Raw genomic sequence first — 17,413 nt, forward strand, 5'->3', positions numbered from 1 at the left:
ATCTTCTTAGGTTGGTTGTTATGTGTACACATTTTACTCTGTGGGTATACAGCATACATATGCATGACTCTCTCTTAGTCCATCCCAGTCAAGCTTTCATATCCTCCACTCTACCAAAACTACTCTTATCAAGATCACCAATGATCTCCATGGCCAAATCCAATGACTAGTTCTCAGTCTTCAACTTACTTAGCTCTATCAGCAGCATTTGAACCATGTGATCTCTCTCCTCCTTGAAACAATTTATTTTACTTGGGTTTTTTAGTCACCCCTCTCTTGGCTTTTCACTCAATTCATGGCTCTTTTCCAGTCTCCTTTGCCTGAATACTTCCCATCCTCTTGATGGAAAACAGTAGTACCCCAAAGCTTACTGCTCAGGGCTTTCCACTCCTCTGTCTCACTCCCTTAGAGATCTTATCCAGTCCTATCCTATATAATAAAAGCCTAATATGCTAAGTTTCTGGTCTACTGGTCAGCCATTCAACCAATCAAAGCGTAATATGCTAATGATATGCTAAGGCTGCTCAACCACTCGCTATGATGTGCACTGACCACCAGGGGGCAGATGCTCCAACCAGTAGGTTAGCTTGCTGCTGGGATCCAGCCAATCAGGATTGAGTGAGACAGGCCAGACTATATAATAATAGGACAGGTCCCTCTGCAGCTGGCCAACCTCTGCATCCCTTCCCAACCCCGATCATGCATCAGTGGGGTCCCTCGGCCTGGCCTGTGCCCTCTCGCAATCCGGGACCCCTCAGGGGATATCAGAGAGCCAGTTTTGGCCCGATCCCACAGGCTAGGCCAAGGGACCCCACTGGTGCATGAATTTGTGCACTGGGCCTCTAGCCCATATAATAAAAGCCTAAGCAACCATTATGGCGGAACGACCAGAACGACCGATCGCTATGATGCACAATGACCACCAGGGAGCAGACGCTCAATGCAGGCGCTGCCCCCTGGTGATCAGTGTGCCCCTCAGCCAGAAGCCAGACTCACAGCTGGCAAGCACAGCTGCCACGGCGGGAGCCTCTCCTGACTCCGCAGCAGCAGGCACAGCGGGCCGGGATGAGCATGAGCAGCACCCGGCCTGATTCAGGCTCCTCTCTGGCCACCTGCTGCTTGGCACACTGCTACATCCCCCGAGAGGACCCAGAGTGCAAGAGGGCGCAGGCTGGCTGAGAGACATGCCCCCTCCAGTTCACGAATTTTGTGCACTGGGCCTCTGGTGACTTTAATATCATCTAACTGCTAAAAATTTCCAAATTTGTATCTCCAACACAAACCTCTCTCTTCTGAATTCCAGACTCATATGTACAACTGTTCACTCAACATCTCCATTTCGATGTCCATGGATATCTCAAACTTAACACATTCAAAGCAAAATTTGTTCATCCCTCAGTCATCCCTATTTTAGTAAACAGCCATACCTTTCTTCAGTTGCTTAGGCCAAAAAGCCTTGGAGTCATTATAGACTCCCCTCTCTCATACACACACTCCATTTCCAATCCTTCAGCCAACCCTGTTGGCTGTATCTTTAAGAACACATCTATTAACTCTACCCTTCTTTCCACCTAAACTGCTACCACCCTGGTCTGAGCCAGCATGACCTCCTTTTGGATTACTTCAATGGTCTGCTAACTAGTCTCCCTACTTCTTTCTTGCCTCTTTGAATTACTTTCCATTCAGTAGTCAAAGTGATTAAAGTCAGCAAAAGTCAGATAAAAACTCTGCTCAAAAATGACTTACCTTACCCAGCCGGTGTGACTCAGTGGTTGAGTGTTGACATATGAACCAGGAGGTCAAGGTTTGATTCCTAATCAGGGCACATGTCCAGGTTGCAGGCTTGATCTCCGGTAGGAGTCAGCTGATCTACCTCTCTCTCCCTCTCCCTTCCTGTCTGAAATCAATAAAAATATATATCTTAAAGATGACTTGCCTTGATCAGAATAAACTTCAAAGTCTTTACTATGACTTATCACGTTTACATCATTTGGGCCCCTACTTCTTCTCTTATTTCATCTCCTAACTCTTTATCGCTATTTATTCTATTTTTGGAACACAGAAAATGACATGGTCCATACCCTAATTTCATTCAGGTCTCTACTCAAATGTCCTTTATCAGAGAGTCTTTTCCTCTTAATATAGCATCTGCCTTCATTACTCTCTGTACACTCGACTAGTTTATTTTTCTTTTTGGCACTTATAACAACATGACATACCACGGTTATTTATGTGTATTATGTGCCTTCCGCACTTGAATGTAAGCTCTATTCCACAAAAGCAGGGAGACTTTGGCTATCTTTGTTTTCTACTGTGTCCCCAAAGAGTTTGGCATCTGGTAAGGGCTCATTAAAAATTTAATGAATGAAAGAATTAGCAAATATTCATGTGAACAATTATTCAGAGAGTGGCCAGGGGCAGAAAATAGGGGCAGTTTCCAGTTGTTATTCTTTTAGGGGTAAGTTTGCATAAACTGAAGGCTGAGATCAGAATCAATGGAGGTTTTCTCCTTCATGTTTTTTTCAATGTTGAGAATAGAACAGTGATGGCGAACCTTTTGAGCTCGGCGTGTCAGCATTTTGAAAAAATCCTAACTTAACTCTGGTGCCATGTCACATATAGAAATTTTTTTGATATTTGCAACCATAGTAAAACAAAGATTTATATTTTTGATATTTACTTTATATATTTAAATGCCATTTAACAAAGAAAAATCAACCAAAAAATGAGTTCGCGTGTCACCTCTGACACGCGTGTCATAGGTTCGCCATCACTGGAATAGAATGTAGTTTAAAATGGTGACTTGGTGGTGAATATGTTCATTGTTCCAAATTCCATATTCTAGTCACAGAAGTTGTCCACTTACGTTTCAGTCATGGAAATTAAATCATGTGTATGGGCATGAATCCAGGTCTTGCCACTTATTTCCTATGAAACCAGTCATACTGGTAAACCTGCACATGCTTACTACATTTTACTTGAAAGTGAAGATTTTTCTCTAAGTGAAAATGCCTGAAGCATTTTTTTTTCTTTAAGCTCTGACCCCAGTAGATCCATTTTAAACTGTTCTTGAATCCAGTTTCTTTCAAAGATGCTATTTTTCTTTCCAGGAAGTTGAATCTCATTTTCCCCAAGACATTCTTCTTTTTTTTAATTTTTTACTGCTTAAAGTATTACAAAGAGTATTACATATGTCTCCTTTTTCCCCCTTTCTTGACATTCCCCCGGCCTCCCCTATCCCCCAGTGTCTTATGTCCATTGGTTATGCTTATATGCATGCATACAAGTCCTTCGGTTGATCTCTTACGCCCTCCCTCCTGTCCCCCAACCCTCCCCAGCCTTCCCGCTGTAGTTTGACAGTCTGTTCGATGCTGCTCTGCCTCTGTATCTATTTTTGTTCATCAGTTTATAATGGTCCTTATTATCCATAAATGGGTGAGATCATGTGGTATTTTTCTTTCATTGACTGGCCTATTTCACTTAGCATAATGCTCTCCAGTTCCATCCATGCTGTTGCAAATGGTAAGAGTTCCTTCCTTTTTAGAGCAGCATAGTATTCCATCATGTAGATGTACCACAGTTTTCTAATCCATTCATCTGCTGATGGGCACTTAGGCTGTTTCCAGATCTTCGCTATGTTGAATTGTGCGCTATGAACATATGGGTGCATATATCCTTTCTGATTGGTGTTTCTGGTTTCTTGGGATATATTCCTAGAAGTGGGATCACTGGGTCAAATGGGAGTTCCACTTTTAAGTTTTTGAGAAAACTCCATACTGTCTTCCATAGTGGCTGCACCAGTCTGCATTCCCACCAGCAGTGCACGAGTGTTCCCTTTTCTCTGCATCCTCTCCAGCACTTGTTGTTTGTTGATTTGTTGATGATAGCCGTTCTGACAGGTGTGAGATGGTACCTCATTGTTGTTTTGATTTGCATCTCTTGGATGATTAGTGACTTTGAGCATGTTTTCATATGTCTCTTGCCTTTCTGAATGTCCTCTTTTGAAAAGTGTCTATTTAGGTCCTTTGCCCATTTTTTGATTGGATTGTTTATCTTCCTTTTGTTAAGTTGTATGAGTTCCCTATAAATGTTGGAGAGTAAATCCTTATCGGTGATAACATTGGCAAATATGTTCTCCCATGCAGTGGGCTTTCTTGTTGTTTTGTTGATGGTTTCTTTTGTGGTGCAGAAGCTTTTTATTCTGATGTAATCCCACTTGTTTATTTTCTCTTTAGTTTCCAATGCCCTAGGAGCAGTATCAGTGAAGAAATTGCTTCGGCATATGTCCAAGATTTTGTTGCCTTTGGATTCCTCTAGTAATTTTATGGTTTCCCGAGGACATTCTCTTTATGAATAGTAGGTAAATTATGCCAGGGAAGCCTCCAAATAATTTCCATCGCACCAAGTCATTGCATCTTCTACAAGAATCACCACAATGCACTCTGGACTCAGCTTCAGAAGCGCAGGCACACTAATCCTAGTGCCTTTTCTAGTCTCTTTTGTGGCTTTGGAACACTCAGCCTTCTCTCTCCCAGGGCCTCCTATGCAAGAGAGGGTAACGGCATTTGTCTCACAACTGAGATCTTATGGGGATTAAATGTGATGGCACCAGCAACGGTGCTTTCAAATATATAAAGTATTGTGTTCATCAGGGATGTCTTGGATTCAACTCACAGAAACAGAAACTCCATGACTTGGAGCAAAAGAGGGGGGAGATTGTTTTATACGCACAGGGCTGTTCCATAGAACTTAAGTGCAGGGAATGAAACCTCCTGAGCTGCAAGATCCAGAAACTGGGGGGTCTTTGGTTGCTAAGAGTTATCTGTCTTTCTAAATCCCATGGTTTCTCTTCTCTGCCCCTCCTGGCATGTTCTTTCCTTTCTTCTGACCCACTGCAGTCTTCATCCGCAATGCCAGCACGATTGAAGATCGCTTTCTTAGAATGGCTCTTTCAATCTCAAATCTGCTGTACCTCATTAATCTCAAATTTACAGTTTACTAATTCAAGATCCCGAGCCCTGGTTCCAAATTTTCAGTAGAGAGAATTCGGCTGGTCCAGTTTAGGTCTGATAAACACCTCTCTCCTCATCTTGTCCGCTTCAGGAAGGGAATGGAAAGAGTGGCATATGGTCTGTTGTCCTTGTCAGAAGAGGCGAAGGAAGCAGACTCTGATAAGGGAGTATGGGACAGTGAAGACCTCAAGTATGACATGAAAGCACTGAGAACATCACATGCGTTCTTATTCCCTTACTTTTGTAATATTTAATCTCCTCAGCATCTGACCTGGCCATATGATAAATGGCACGCTGTAAGCATGTATGGGCCTCAGAAAGCCACACCAACCACGGCATCACTTCATGTTATGTGTCACATTCATGTCTCCAATATTGTCTCTGTTGTCCTCTTCAGGAACATAACCTCTTATTCATTCTTTCCTTGGGTGTCCAATTAATTTCATTGCACATACTGGCTTAATGAAACCAATTCCTTTACCTTTCCCTATTTCCTATCTCCCAAACTTCCCTCTGTATTAGTTAAGATTGACTGTAAAATGCTATAACAAATAGATCGAAAATGTAATGGTTCAACAAAATAGAAGTGTTTTGTTTTTTTTCTCAAATCAGTTCAGGGACCCAGGTTGAGGGTGGCTTGGGTGACCCAGGTTGAGGGTGGCTTTGGTATCCTCAGCATGTGGCTTCTGAGGTTGCACTAGCTTCCCCTTTTCAGCCCATGTGAAAGGGGAAAGAGGCAGAAGTGAAGGGGTCCTGTGACAGGTTTTCTGCACGAGGCCTGGAAGACACATACCTTATTATATTCTGTTGGAAAATACTTAATCACAAGGTCACATCTATCTGCAAAGGAAGCTGGAAAATTTAGTGTAGCTAGGCACCTGTATGCCCCGTTATAATTCTGATACTATTCAGGAAGGCGAGAATGGGTTTGGGTGGACAGCTAGTAGTCTCTTACTTTTACCCTCTGTGGTACTTCTCGAATTAATGGCATTATTCTGTAAAATACTCAGGCTTGGGTTCTTACAATCATCCTCCAACCTTCATCTCTCTCCTTATCTGTTATAACTACCTAAGCAATCCCATATTCATTCCTTGCTTTCTACTGCCTCCTCCACGGCACTGCTCAAGGCCTTTTATCTCTTGGTTGAGCAGCTGTAATCAACCTCCAAAATTACCTCCCTAGGTCAGCCCTCAGAGGCTCATCACACTCATCTTTCACTATGCTGTCAAGTGCCACTTCTTAACACAAAGATCCAACTGTCCAAGAAGTTTGAGCACCTTAACGGTTACACCTCTACTCACCGTCAAGGCTGTGAGCACCACATACAGAGCACCTGCAGCTATGCCTTTGTAGCTCAGGGGGTCATTCCAGACTGCCTCCTACTCTGCTCCAAACCATCTCATTCCCGTCTCATGGCCCACGCTTCTACCTTTTTGCCTCACACCAGGACTCTGCCCAACTTTATCTTCCTTTGGATTAACACCGTAATGGGACTGTCTACCCAGCTTTTCATTCAGCTATGTCCCAGAGATGGTCTCTCAGGACCCAAGCTTGCTCTTTGTTCAGCAGACAAGTTTGGACAGTGATCATGTTATTCTCTTCACCCAAAGCAACATGAGTTCCTATTGCTTATGAATAAAACAGATTTTTTTTTCAGCATGCCATCTATGGCCTGCCTCCATCTGATCCCATTCCACAATGACCACCCTCACCAATACATCCTTATAATCTTCTTGACATTTTTCTCATTCTTTAGTATCTGACTCATATATCACCTCTTCCAGAAGCCTTCCTCGTCCTCCTCTTTTGTACTCCATCTTTGTACCACGTTCTTCTATGCATTGCTTTCTACTCCTATAGCTTTCGTGTATACAATGACCTCCCCATCTAGGGTGTATACACCCTACAGACAGGGACTGTGACTTAGTCATCCTTGCAGAACTCATGCTGCTGAGAATAAAGCCCTGGGGAATACTTTAGATCATGTTATTCCACTGCTTAAGATCTCCTGATGCTCCAATGGCTTCCTATATCACTCCGTCAATGACAGAAACCCTACATAGGACTACATGGTCTTACAGTATCTAATGTTCCTGTTACCACTCTCCCCTTGCTCCTTGCTGTTCCTCGAACACATCAGACAAGATCCCACCTCAGAGCCTTTGCATTTGCTGTTCCTTTTATTGAGGCACTCTTTCCCCAGATATCTGCACGGCCTCGCTTTCTCAACTTCTCAGGGCTTCTCTCCAAGGCCACTTTCTCAATGAGGCCTTCCCCAATCGCTTTATTCCCACTGGGACTCTTGCAACACGCTCTTTCCCTCTCCCCTGATTATTGTTTCTCCACAGCAGACATCACCTCCTTACATAATACATACTTTCCTCATTTAATGTGTTTCCCCCCCCCCCCCCTCCTAGAATGTAAGCTTCATCCTAGTCTGAATCTGTTTGTTTACTTCTGCGTCCCCAGAGCCTAGGATAAGGCCCGGCTGATGGAAGACACCCAATAAACATTTGTTGAAAGAAAGTAAGAAGAATTACACTAATAGAAAGTGTTCAATAAATATTTGTTAAATGGAATGAAAAGTGTCAGGAACAGAGGGCTGAACTTCCCAAATTCTAAAAAAATATGTTGGCTTGGGAGAACTGTGAAATTGAGTGAAAGCTGCCTCATTATAAACATCCTTGAGAAAGAACTAAAATCGTGTATTGGTGGTGGGAGGGGCAACTGAGCGAGGCCATGTGGGCCTTGCGGAGGCATTAGGGGCTGGCTGCCTTACTTCCCCGTTTGGATACAGTCTGTCGCGCAGGTGTTTCCCTGAAGTTACCTCCTCAGCTTGTGAAGCACGCAGAACTCTTGAGCGGCTTACCTGACACTTCTCAGGTGTAACTAGGGAACTACCAGGAGTAAAAATGACAAAAAAACATCACCCACGACTAGATTTGGGGGTCCTGGGGAAGCAGAGCCCATTGCCGAACAGTGCAGAGGGGACCCTTCCGTCTTCTCCCAAGGCTCCGCCTTGACGCGGTTGACCTGAATGCTCCTCCGCCTCACTGCTTTGCAGCCGCCTCCTTTCGCAGGAGGACGCGCTCCTGATCTCCGCCTGCCCTCCTCTCACCTGGACCCACAGTATTTTTTTTTTTCTTTCTCACGCTTCGTTGCTGCTACTACCGCCGACGCTGGCCGTCTCTTTATTGTGCCTTGACTGTAAACAAAACACGTTAGCTCGTAGCAAGGTCGATGTAGGCAGTTTCTCTGCTGCCAGCCAGACGTCTTAAGGTGGTGTTGACTATGACTCCTCTTTATTCCTCAAGATTAACAAAACAACAACAGGGTGCTGCTCCTAGGGATTAACGGAAGAAAGGTTCATTATGTATGGAGGATAGAAGCATTGCTTTTCTACTTTTCTGTAGGATATGGAGTCCAAAAATAAAACGAAACTCTGTGGCAAGGTGTACTCCTCTGGAGTATCTCCATTTACATATTTGTGGTAGTGTGTGTATTAGTGCATGTGAATATATGCTAACATATCATATGGAATTCCTGTAGAGCCCAGCAACTATTTTAAAATTTCGACCACAATGATCTAATTTCAGGGATGGGGTATAAATTATGGCACCGAGGCCTACCCGAACTGGGCTGTCCCCACTCTTCCTCTTCCCCAGTCTAATAAAACTGGGGCATGAAATGTAGACAAATGAAGATGAGGCCACCTACTTTGATCCCAGGTGCAATATTTTCTGTCAGGAAAGAAGCCCTGACCTGAAGCAAGTATTGGGCACTGCCTCCCTCACTGCTCCCTGGGTAGGGTATCACCCCCGTTCCTTGGGGAATCTGCATTTTAGTTGAACTAGTGGATAGTGATACCAAAGGCCAGCGACAGCTACATTTAAATATCAGTGACCACAGGCCACATCAAGGAAACAACAGCTGGCAGCCCCGGGCATGTGAAGGAGCCATTCTGAATTACTTGTAAGAGAGGAGGACCTGCAGATTACAGCACAGGCAAGCGCAGACAAAAACACTGACCCAGCTGGGGCCATCAGGTAGGAAAGAAAGAAAACGAACCAGCTTGGGAGAGGAGACCTCTGTCTAATCCTGTCTCTGCTGCCTACTGGACATGTGTCCCTGGATAGGAATCCTCCCAGTGTCCATTTCCTCAGTGGTAAAGAGAGGGGGGTGAACCATAGGGCTGCCAAGGCCCCTCTGAGCTCTAACCCTGTGGTGTGTATGAGGTGAAGCAGGCACAGTGTGAACAAACAATAATGTGGTTAAGAAAGGTTAAAAATCAAACTCACCTGGAGCATAGATGCATAAGAAAACATCGCTGCTGTGGACTATTAGAATCGAAGGAGATTAGTTTCCAGTAAAATATATTAATTTGGGCTCAAACCAAGATTATGTGTCTGGGGGTGGGGGTAGGATGGCAGTTGAAGACCCATTGAGATCTGAGATGTAACAGCTGTGCCCTTGCTGTGTTACCTTCTACCACTCTGCTCAAGACCATACTGATGGGTAAATTTCAGGTTGCCAAGGGGAGCAGAGAAATGCCTGAACAACATCAGTTCTAAAGACATGGTTGTGGTGGTTTTGGAAATCACTGCAGAATCTGGACTTTCAGATTATGAAAGTCCAACAGCATTCACTTGGCACCTGACTGTTGTTCTGGGTGGGAGAAGTGAATCTGGAGAGAAAGGCGGGAGAAGGAAGGAGCTGTTGTAGTTGGCGGCGGGACTCAGGTAGAGGAAACTACCACCACCGGGGAAAGAACTGAAAAAATACAAAGAGACGAGTTCCTACACGCAGCCCACGTCCATGGCTTTAACCGTGTTTGGGAGGCACGAACCTGGGCCAGGGGGTGTAACCTCGCTTTTGAACACTAAAGGTGTTTGAGACAGCTACAGAGTTTATTAGGGACTCAGGAGACCAGTTTGAGTTTTAGATCTTGAAATCTTATTTTGATTGAGAGCTTGGGTTCAGAATATACACGCTATTATAAATGTCACGCCTACTCCAGGCTAATTTGCAGAAAGACGTTCGCCTTGGCTTCTTCCCTAAGGCCCCTGTCTCCCCTAGAATAGCTGAGACTCTAGGCTAAGGGTGAGCTAACCACTGCTCACCCACAGCTAAGGCTGCCAGACCCTCAAGCCCAGTATTTCCCCGCCTCCCCCGCAGTGCTAGAAGTTGGGGCAGCAGGTAAGAGCCCAACTGCGGGCGGGGCCCCCAACGTCTGCCTTCCCCCTAGCTGCCCGCAGTGCGGGGGGGGGGGGGAGGTGGGAGTAGGGGGTGGTGGTGGAGGTAGGGGTAGGGGGGGTGGAGGTGGGCGTAGGCGGGGGGAACAAGATCGCCACGGAGGCGCACAAAGAGCAGCCAGCAGCCTTTGAGATCCTCTGGTCCAGCCCTTTGCTTGCCCGCAGAGGAGCGGGAGACCCGGGCTCCGGGCGGGACGGCTGCGCGCCCGTCGTCAGCGCAGCGCAAGGCCCCGCCGCCCCGGCCCCTCCCCACCTTCCCCGCCGTTTGGCTAGTTTGTTTGTCTCATTTTTTCATTTCTGCGAGGCCAGCCGGAGCAGGTTTGCTGGCAGCAGTACACCTCCAGCAATCACGGGACCAGCCAATCTCCGGGCGGCGCTCTCGGAGTCGGCGCGCTCGGGGAGGCGGGGAGGCGGCGGGATCGCTCCGGGGCCACCTTAAGGCCGCGCTCGCCAGCCTCGGCGGGGCGGCTCCCGGCGCCGCAACCAATGGATCTCCTCCTCTGTTTAAATAGACTTGCGGTGTCAATCATTTTCTTCTTCGTCAGCCTCCCTTCCACCGCCATATTGGGCAACTAAGAAAAGGGGGCTCGTCTTTTCGGGGTGTTCTTCTCCCACTCCCCTCTTGCTCATCCCTCCGCGACTCTGACGCCGGCAAGGTTTGGAGAGCCGCTCGGTTCGCGCGACCCGCGGGCTTGCACCAGCCTGGACTCGGACGGGCTCTGCCGCCCCCGCCTCTCGCCTCTCCCCTCCCCTCCCCGCCCTCCCGCTCCCCGTACACTTGATCGGCGGAGACTTGGGGCTGCCTGGCCGGGGCTTCCCCCTCACCCCTCCCTAGACCCAGCGCGCTCCTGACGCTCGCCAGTTACTTGTTGGGGTTTGTTTTTCTTGGCTCCCAGGGCAGGCGCAGGGCTTATAAGAGCAGTTCGGGCTGGGTCGGGGCGTTTTGTTTTGTTCGGTTTTGTTTTGCGAGAGCGCGCGCGAGAGGCGGTCGTAAAGACCTGGGAGGAAGATGTCAACCGTGAGAGTGTCTAACGGGAGCCCGAGCCTGGAGCGGATGGACGCCAGGCAGGCGGAGTACCCCAAGCCCTCCGCCTGCAGAAACCTCTTCGGCCCCGTCGATCACGAAGAGTTAACCCGGGACTTGGAGAAGCACTGCCGGGACATGGAAGAGGCGAGCCAGCGCAAGTGGAATTTTGATTTTAAGAACCACAAGCCCCTGGAGGGCAGATATGAGTGGCAGGAGGTGGAAAAGGCCAGCCTGCCCGAGTTCTACTACCGCGCCCCACGGCCACCCAAAGGCGCCTGTAAGGTGCCCGCGCAGGAGAGCCAGGATGTCAGCGGGAGCCGCCAGGCGGTGCCTCTCGTCGGGTCCCAGGCAAACTCGGAGGACTCGCACTTGGCGGAGCAAAAGACTGATGCGTCGGACAGCCAGCCGGGCTTGGCGGAGCCGTGCGCCGGGATGAGGAAGCGACCTGCAGCAGACGGTAAGGACCCTCCCCAAGCCATAAAATGTCTGTCTGTCTGTCTGTCTGGGGCACCGCCTTGCCTGCTTGTGGGGCTTGACCCATCCCCTTTCTTTTCAGCCTACTCCGGTGCGTAGCTTCTTGGGAGGGAACTTTCGTAATCTTAGGTTGCGCGTGCTGTCCGACTGCTTCTCTGTGTTTATGATTTGTGAGTCAGGAGCCTGAGATTGTGTTATCTGATAATTTTACTAACCGAAAGCATCGCAGATGCTCGCGTCTAGCCGGCGGTAGGTATGTGACAGCGTTGGGGTGTTTATCAGTGGCCTCCCTCTGCACTTGGGAGAGAGCGTTTGGGGCGTAGCAAGCGCTCTCTGTTCTGTGAAAACAACCTCAGTCTGCGCCCTGAAAGGCTGCTTGGCATGACGGGGTCCAGGATGGTGGGTGGAGGTGGTGGGTTTTTCATTCCCCGACTATTGAGCCAACTTCTGCCAGCCATTGTTTTTTCTAATAAAGACTGTGTGTGTTCTTTCTTTCTTTTTTTTAATCCCCTCTTGTCCCTAGACGCCTCTTCGCAAAACAAAAGAACCAACAGAACAGACGAAAATGTTTCAGACGGTTCCCCGAACGCGGGCTCCGTGGAGCAGACGCCCAAGAAGCCGGGCCTCAGAAAACGTCAAACGTAAAGTGCTCGGGTGGGTTGATGACCAGGAGCTAATAACTGGCACCCAAATCGGGCTGCAGGAACTCTCTGAGCTTTCCAACCCCAAGATAACCTGATCTCAGTGGCTGCCGGCAGATTAGAGCTTGTGGGTTTTTCTTTTGTTTATATTTTGTTAAGTCAAAAAAAGCAGGAATGGCGAAGGCTGGACATCACTGTGGGGATACTGTATTTCTTCTCAGTTTCCATGTCCTCGGGTCATTTTCCCTTGGAACACGAAATGACGAGAGCAAGTGTCCCAGACAAGTCCTTGTCACCAGGGCCCTGTGGGTAGCAACGGAAGTTCCCTGTGGGTCCCACCAAAACATGTTGGGAACAATAGGTTCTTTCCTCATCTGACCAAGACCGAGGGGTGTATACCTCAGACCCACTTCAGGAGAATTCATTTCCTAGAGTTTCAAGTTGAATAACATATTCTGGGCCATACATGGAAAAATGCCCCCCCCCCAAAAAAAAAATTAAATTTAAATTTTGAGGGAAATGTTAGGTACAAATGGCTCATATTTGGTTAGTCAAACCGAAATGCAAAAGGAGAGGCATGTTGTGTTCTTTTATCATTTTTATAAACTGTCACTTTCCCTGTTTTCTGATAAGTTTTGAGGTCAGAGAAGGAAGCTGCATATTTTTAAAAACCAAAATAGAAAGCTCAAACAACAACAACTAAGGTTCCTACAGAAGTTCTGGTAACACTGAGGTTGCAAAGCAGAAGTTAAATTAACTCTGCCAGAGTAAGCAATCCAGGAACACGTCAGCGTGTGTATGCTAATCGCGCTATACCAGGGTGATCTGGATATTTGTATGGGAAATGGATAGTAGATATCAGGGCTGTCGAGGGTGGGTCTACCCCCAAACAAGGGAAGTGGAGATTTTTCCATCTACTAAAATCGATCAACATAAATAATTTGAGTAACTCGCCCCCCCCCCCCCTCCAACTTTACATGGATTAGCTTTTCATAACGAGCAGAATATAGATATTAATAGTTTATATACTTCTTACAGACAAGACTGTGACCTCTTCTCTCCCCCTCCCCCCATACATGCTCATAGCCTAGCATATTAAGAGATCTTAATAGATGTTGGTACTAACTTTTAAAATCCTCATGTATAAAAATTTAAAAATAAGTTAAAGAACCATAGGGATTAAGGTGGGATTCAAGTGTGTTGTTTTTAAATCATAATGTCACATATATGACTTCTTCAGATACATCTGATATTTTCAGAGCTTATACAAAATGGAACTATAGACCCTCTATATTACAGCTGTATATGAAGGGGAAAATTGGATGAAAAACTGTTCTGACACATCCTCATCACCTGCAGCTGTTGTTGGTTTGTGACTTGTGGCCTAGCTCAGTAGATGAGCCACCGTAAATCAGACCTACTGGATTTTGACCTGGTCCCATTGTGACATAGAGAGGCATTTGTTAGTAAATATTGCCCTTTCAGAGAATACTAGAAATAATAGGAAGGCCCTCTTCAGGAGCATTCATAGGTATATCCTGTATACAACTAAGACACTAGGATATTTTGAAAAAAAATGTTAACAGAATTTTCTTTGTAGACCAGAAGTTATATTTTCCATTGTTTCTCAAATTTAGAAAATTTTGCAACTCTTAAGTGTTACAGTTTCTTAATTTTCCTCTCTCCGTTCTTTCTCACCATCTTTGACCCCCATTCTCTAGACCAGGGTTTCTCAACCTCTGCACTGTTGACATTTTGGGCCAAGTAAGTCTTTGTTGTGGGAGGTTATCCTGTGCATCGTAGAATGTTTGGCAGCATCCCTGGTCTCTCCCACTAGATGCCAGTAGCACCCCCCTTGTGACAACCAAAAATGTCTCCAAACATTGCCAAATGTCTCCTGGGGGACAAAATTGCCCACTGTTGAGAACCAGTGCTGTAGACAGAAGTACACAACACAGAGGAGAGCAAAAATTCAGTGAAGGGAAGAAACGTTGGATAGAGATGACTATAGTCATCAACCTTTAGTACATACTTTCTTTTCCATCAGGTATTTCCCAACGAAGACAGTGACAAATAATTCCTGTACTTTATTGGTAATGTTATTCTAGTACTTTTCTCCTAATTCTTTCCTCTGTTTCTCTTGCAGAATTGAGACTATGTTTCCTTGTTTATCAGATACATCACTGCTTGGCGAAGCAAGGAAGATATGAATTAAACATTTTAAATACATATCGCTGACTCCATGGAATGGATGTCCTGTATAAGCACTGAAAAGTAACAACACAATAACACTAAAATTTTAGGCACTCTTAAGTGATCTGCCTCTAAAAGCATTGGATGTAGCATCGTGCAATTAGGTTTTTCCTTATTTGCTTCATTGTACTACCTGTGTATATAGTTTTTATCTTTTATGTAGCACATAAACTCTGGGGAAGGGATGGGAGGGGGGGGGAGGGGGGAGCTGAGGAATTGGCTTTGGGAGGTATGAAGAGCTTGCTTCGATTTAGAGCAAGGAGAAAATTATTTGACTTAACATGAAGAGAAGCAGTTTAAGGAAAGGGTTTGAATTGTTTTCTTTAAAGTTGTAATGTCCCTTTCAGTGAAAACTGATACTTCGTTTTAAAAATCATCCAAATTTGAACACTGGCTGCAGATAACTGCTATTTATTTTTTACATGAAGCTATTTTTTTCATTTGGGAGCTCTGATTATTCCGTTATGTAGCAGTAAATGGCTTTTTTTTTTTTTAACAACAACAAAAAACTGTCTTTAGTGCTCCCCTTAAAATTGGAATTTACCAGTTAATTATTTAGCAGTTAGGTAATCACTCCAGGTAATTATAGGCAAAAAAATATAAATGGAGGGGGGGGAGTCTGAATGCTCAGAATCAACCATCTAATTTTTATCAGATTTGTTGAGAAAATTTCTGAATTTTCTTTTCACTTTGGGCTGTGTAGACAAAGTCAAAATAATTCTAAATCCTTGGATATTTTTAAAAGATCTGTAAGTAATTTCACATGAAAAATAATGAAATATTTTTAAATTTAAAGCTTCTTATTCTATTTGCTAATTTGCCCAAAGGAAAGTAGTGTTTTAAGAGGAAAGTGTGTATACAAAAAGCCCGTCTGGTATAAGTGAAATGGATACTACATCTTTAAACAGTATTTTTCATTTCCTGTGTATGTGTATGGAAAAAAAAAAACCATTTGAAGTGTACCTGTGTACATAACTCTGTAAAGACACTGAAAAATTATACTAACTTATTTATGTTAAAAAAAGATTTTTTTTTTTAATCTAGACAATATACAAGCCAAAGTGGCATGTTTTGTGCATTTGTATATGCTGTATTGGGTAGAATAGATTTTTCCCCCTTCTTCTGTTAAATAATATGGCTGTGCTTAAAAGGTTGCATACTGAGCCAAGTATAATTTTTTGCAATGTGTGAAAAGATGCCAATTATTGTTACATATCAAACAATCAATAAAGAAAGCTTCCATAACTATTCATTGAGTAGAACTGTGTATATTGTGTTTTACTAAGCTTGAGGTATTCAACCTGGCATTTTAGTCATATTTACACAAATATAGTAGGAAGTGGAAAATACCTAGACAATTCAGGCCCACAACTCATGTTTATGTGGATCCGAATGTGGTAGTAACTATTTTCCAATTAGTTCTGTAGGGGTGGACAAAGCTTTAGAAGTAAAATGTGGAAAAGCCATATTTTCATGTAAATAAGATTGTTAAATTCTCCATTAGTTCAAATATTTATGTCTTCTAGGATATGAATGTGTCAGAACTAAAAATTCTTATATAAGTGTACACTGATCACACATTTGCAGGATTGAAAATGAAAGTAACATTGGTGACTTTTCTAAATTCTCTATTTACACATGCGAAGTGTTGTGGGGAATTAGAGCAGTTGTTTAGAGTGTCTAATCTACACCCCTTGTGCAAAATACTCAAATTTATAGGCCCTTTAGAAATTAGTGTGCATTCTACACTAATTTAGATAAAACCAGCATTCTTCAAATTTCACTGGTCATCATACACAAGTTCCTAAACTTATAAATTTCCTGGTAATCTACACAACCAAAAATTGGTTAACCTAAATACAAAAATCTGAGGGTTTTAGGTTCTCACATTCACATAGCAGAGATATTTTTTACTTAAATAAGAAAAAAAATTCGGACATTTTAAAGTCAGATTTACTAAAATCCTGTAATTTTACATTCTCTTCAAAATGTAAAATTATTTTTTTCTAGGAAACTGCAAATGGTTAAATCGCAAAAATCTGAATTTGAATTAAATCGTTTCTCTCAAGTAGTTATATTTACATTGTTGTGTCCCAAAAGGGGGCTCTAAACAAGATAGTTTCAGCTTATTTTGACCCGAAGTTGCGTGTGTGTGTGTGTGTGTGTGTGTGTGTGTGTGTGTGTGTTTTAAAAATAGGGTTCTCTCTACAGCTGCGGGAAGGGAAAAGTAGGTCCTTCGCTGGCAGGGCTACATTTTCCAAGTAGGTATTATTTTAATTAAAGACTAAAAGGTGTTTTTGTGATTCTATTCAAAACACGTATGGGTGTTTTTCAGGAAGACACTAAGAAAACAAGAAAAACAATTCAAAATGGGGAGGAAGGAGTGCAGGGAGAATCAGGAAATAATGAAATAAAGTTTCTCTGAACCAAAAAGGGTACTTTAAAAATAAAAAAGTTTTTTTCTAACATGAAAAAATTCCTCTTAATTGTTGCACGGACCCCATTTCCCTTTCCTAAAGAGGCACCTTTAATGTGAATTTTTAGAGGTTGCGTTTTAGGAGTGCTGGGCCAGGAAGCGGCGGATGCTCGCCGCGCTGGGCACGTTCACAGCAACGCAGTCCCCAGTCGTCGGTTGATCCATTCCACTCCTGTGTCAAGTCTCCAAATGCGTCCCCCGCGATTCGGAGCGTCCTCTCCCCGGTCCAGGACTGCGTCGCCCGCCGCGAGCGTCCCTCGGAGGGGACCGGGCCACC

The 17,413-nt window shown here is 44.6% G+C and overlaps 1 protein-coding gene across 1 annotated transcript; it reads left to right on the top strand.

Moving 5' to 3' along the window:
• The first annotated feature begins 10,709 nt into the window (after positions 1–10,709).
• On the top strand, positions 10,710–15,908 carry CDKN1B (cyclin dependent kinase inhibitor 1B). Its single transcript, XM_059682246.1, has 3 exons — positions 10,710–11,749; positions 12,290–12,420; positions 14,554–15,908. The coding sequence occupies exons 1-2, from the start codon at positions 11,275–11,277 to the stop codon at positions 12,409–12,411; spliced, it is 597 nt and encodes a 198-aa protein (XP_059538229.1). The 5' UTR covers positions 10,710–11,274; the 3' UTR covers positions 12,412–12,420; positions 14,554–15,908.
• The last annotated feature ends 1,505 nt before the right edge of the window (positions 15,909–17,413 follow it).

This window comes from Myotis daubentonii, chromosome 2 (assembly GCF_963259705.1).
Source record: "Myotis daubentonii chromosome 2, mMyoDau2.1, whole genome shotgun sequence".
Lineage (NCBI taxonomy): Eukaryota > Metazoa > Chordata > Mammalia > Chiroptera > Vespertilionidae > Myotis > Myotis daubentonii.